Raw genomic sequence first — 3,334 nt, 5'->3', positions numbered from 1 at the left:
TATTAGAACTTTATCACATTTTACAATAACTATTCTCTTAAATACACCATTTGACTAAATCCATTAACTAGAATATATCGCAGTTGTTGTCAAAAAAAAAAAAAAGAATATATCACAGTTAAAATTTTAAGATTTTAATGATTTGTTCAATAACGATTAACATGTATCAAAACACCATGGCGCGTTTATTTAGACACCTGAGGAAACGGTATCGTTTCGGGTCATCATCATCAACATCATCTCTACTCAACCACCTCACCCATAAACGGTACAAAGACAGATCACAGAAGAAAGACACGCAAACAAAACGGTAAAATAAAACCCAAACTGGGGTCACAGAGTCAAAGCTTCCACCACCGACCGAACACAGTCTCAATTAAACTACTATCTTATTATTTACACTAAATGCCAGTGCCACCTCTCATTCCCCCAGATCCGCCACCTTCTCCGCCGCATCACTAATCGCCGAAAAACACTTTACAGATATCGTGAAAAATGGCGAAAAACTCGAAGCAGAACATGTCGGTGCTGCTAACAAAGCTCGGAGACCGAGACACCTTCACAATGGCGGCACGTGAGCTCGACTTGATGGCGAGACAGATTGATCCCGCCTCTGGGAATCTCCAGCCTTTCATCTCCGTCATACTCTCCGCCAACACAGGCGACAAACCGGCGGTTCGCAAGCATTGCATCCACTTGCTCGCCGTCTTGTCCGTCTCTCTCCCTCCCAATTCTCTCTCTCCTTTCCTCTCCAAGATCCTCGCCCGCGTCACGCGCCGCCTCCGCGATCCGGACTCTTCCATCCGCTCGACGTGCGTGGCGGCCGTGTCGGCGATCTCTTCCCGGACGACGAAGCCTCCTTTCGCCTCCGCGTTCATGAAGCCGTTGGCGGAGGCTCTGTTCACGGAGCAGGAGGTGAATGCGCAGATCGGAGTGGCGCTGTGTCTCGCGGCGGCGATTGATGCGGCGGAGGATCCGGATCCGGTGAGGTTAGGGGAGGTGCTGCTTCCTCGGGTGGAGAAGCTGGTGAAGTGTAAGGCTTTTAAGGCGAAGTCGGCGGGAGTGGTTGTGATCGGAAGTGTGATTGGTGCCGGTGGTGTTCCCGGTGGTGGGGGATTGAAAGGGCTTGTGGATTGCTTGGTTAGTTTCTTGAGTAGTGAAGATTGGGCGGCGAGGAAAGCCGCCGCTGAAGCTTTGGGGAAGTTAGCGACGGTGGAGAGGAATGGCTTAGGAGAGTTCAAAGCTAAGTCTTTGAAGATCTTCGAAAGCAAGAGATACGACAAGGTTTAGTTTTTCTTTTTTTTGTTTTTATTATGTTTTGTTTGGTCAAAGCAATGATCACAAGTTTTGATTATGTGTGTTTAGGTGAAAGCTGTGAGAGATGTGATGAATCAGATGATGGAGGCGTGGAGACAAGTCCCTGATTTGTCTGAAGAGGTTTCTCCCCCAAGATCTAATACTTCTTCTAAAGGTATCTTTCCTCTACTATTAGATCTTTAGCTAAATTAGGAAACTTTTTGTTGTTGTTTAGTACTTACTATTCTTGGTTTAAGATCTTAGCTTTGTTACTTGATTTTTAGGTGATGCAAGTGATGGACGATACCCTTTATCAGGCTCTAGAGCTGCATCAACACATGCTAAACCAAGAACGACTCCACCGGGGAGCTCACTAGCCACCACGGCTAGGAAACGGACTAACATAAAGAGCAGTGATCAGAAGAAAACAAGTTCAGTACCATCGCGTGTTAAATCAAGCGTGAGGAGAAGATTGGACTGGAAAGCTGGAGGAGAGCCTCTTGCAGAAGAGTATCATGAACATAATCAGAATACAAAGGAAGTGAGTCAGTCTAATCACGAGAAGATGCAGAAGCTAGGAAGTGTTGGTAGTTCTCTTACTGGCAATCCCCCACTATCTGCTGCTACAGGACATCATCATGTCTTGTCTGAAAACCGGAACAGTAGTAATAACTGCAAAGGGTTTGAAGATATGTCTCTGATCCGTAGTCAGCTTGTTCAGATTGAACAACAGCAATCCAATCTAATGGATCTTCTTCAGGTAGCAATGAATCCATGACGATGATCTTTCTTGCATTTCCGTACTAGTACCTGAAACTCAGTTTGTGTTTTTTTTAATTTCTTTAGAGATTTGTGGGAAGCTCGCAAAATGGAATGCGTGCTCTGGAAACTAGAGTTCACGGCCTAGAAATTGCGATGGATGAGATATCTTATGACTTGGCAGTTTCAAATGGGAGGATGAGTAACGGTTCGGGCAGAAACAGCTGTTGTCTCATTCCTCCTGGAAGTTTCATTAGATCCAAATTCTGGAAGAAACCAGAGCAGCAGCAGTATTCAGCATCGAGGCTGGCCACTTATAGGAACAGGAATGCACAAACCATGGGGACTCGAGACTCCAGGCAGCGGTTCAATGGTGCTGCGGGATTTATAGTCAACCCATTAGCTGAAGTTCGACCAGATCATGGATCTGCAGGTTATACAAGTTTTTGTTATATTCAGTTCTTGTGTTTAGTCATTAACATGACTAATAATACTTGTTTGATTGTTTTGCAGTTATTCCTCACAATTAAAAGGAAGAAGAGAAAACAAAAACTTCAAAGATTCTCTGAGACTTAGAAACCACTGTTTGAGAATGTGGTGATTCATACTAATTACCAAGTTATACTATATTAGTAGTACTACTACTACCCTAAGCTCGCAACCATTTTAGTATTTCTTCTTTCTTCAAAATATGTTGTGTACTAAAATCCTTAAAGAAAATTAGATGGTGATGAAGATATTCAATATATGTGTGAAATTTATGATGATATGTTGCTTTTCTTGTCAGAGTTTGCGTTATGATGTAAATGAGTCAGTTTTCATGTCGTATATTTACAAACGATGATTTGCTAAAATCTGTAACAATTGTATGTTTCTTTTGTTTTGTTCTTGGTGAGTTCAGACAATATACTAAAACACTTGCCTAAAAATATTTTGATTATTAAGTAGCTGCCTAACTTGTGGTAGGTAAATTCACGGGTTAGATAATTGAAGTGGTTGGCAACTGTTTTTCTTTCTCTACTTTGGAAAAGAAAATGAATTCATATCTACTTTTCGTTGAATTAAGTATTTGCCTATACTGTTGTCTGTTGCTATTTCTGCTGCGTTGATGCGTTCTCGTGTCATAATGGGAACTTTATGGGCAAATAAATAGTTTAGTAGGTTTCTCAAAAGTAAGGAGAAACTTTACATTATCATTGAATCTTTGTTTGAGTATCGGAAATTACATAATTGATCAGTTAGTTTCTCTGACACTATATGAAACCTTAAAGTCCCCTGA

The 3,334-nt window shown here is 42.1% G+C and overlaps 1 protein-coding gene across 1 annotated transcript; it reads left to right on the top strand.

Annotated features, from left to right (window-relative positions):
- The first annotated feature begins 225 nt into the window (after positions 1–225).
- LOC106336079 (microtubule-associated protein TORTIFOLIA1) lies at positions 226–2,938 on the top strand. The gene is made up of 5 exons (XM_013774801.1): positions 226–1,284; positions 1,366–1,471; positions 1,581–2,056; positions 2,143–2,488; positions 2,569–2,938. Exons 1-5 carry the CDS (start codon positions 496–498, stop codon positions 2,583–2,585), a joined length of 1,734 nt encoding a protein of 577 aa, XP_013630255.1. The 5' UTR covers positions 226–495; the 3' UTR covers positions 2,586–2,938.
- The last annotated feature ends 396 nt before the right edge of the window (positions 2,939–3,334 follow it).

The sequence above is a fragment of the Brassica oleracea genome, chromosome C3 (assembly GCF_000695525.1).
Source record: "Brassica oleracea var. oleracea cultivar TO1000 chromosome C3, BOL, whole genome shotgun sequence".
Taxonomy (NCBI): Eukaryota; Viridiplantae; Streptophyta; class Magnoliopsida; order Brassicales; family Brassicaceae; genus Brassica; species Brassica oleracea.
Note: the sequence above shows the minus strand (reverse complement) of the source record. Positions and strands in the feature narration are given on the sequence as shown.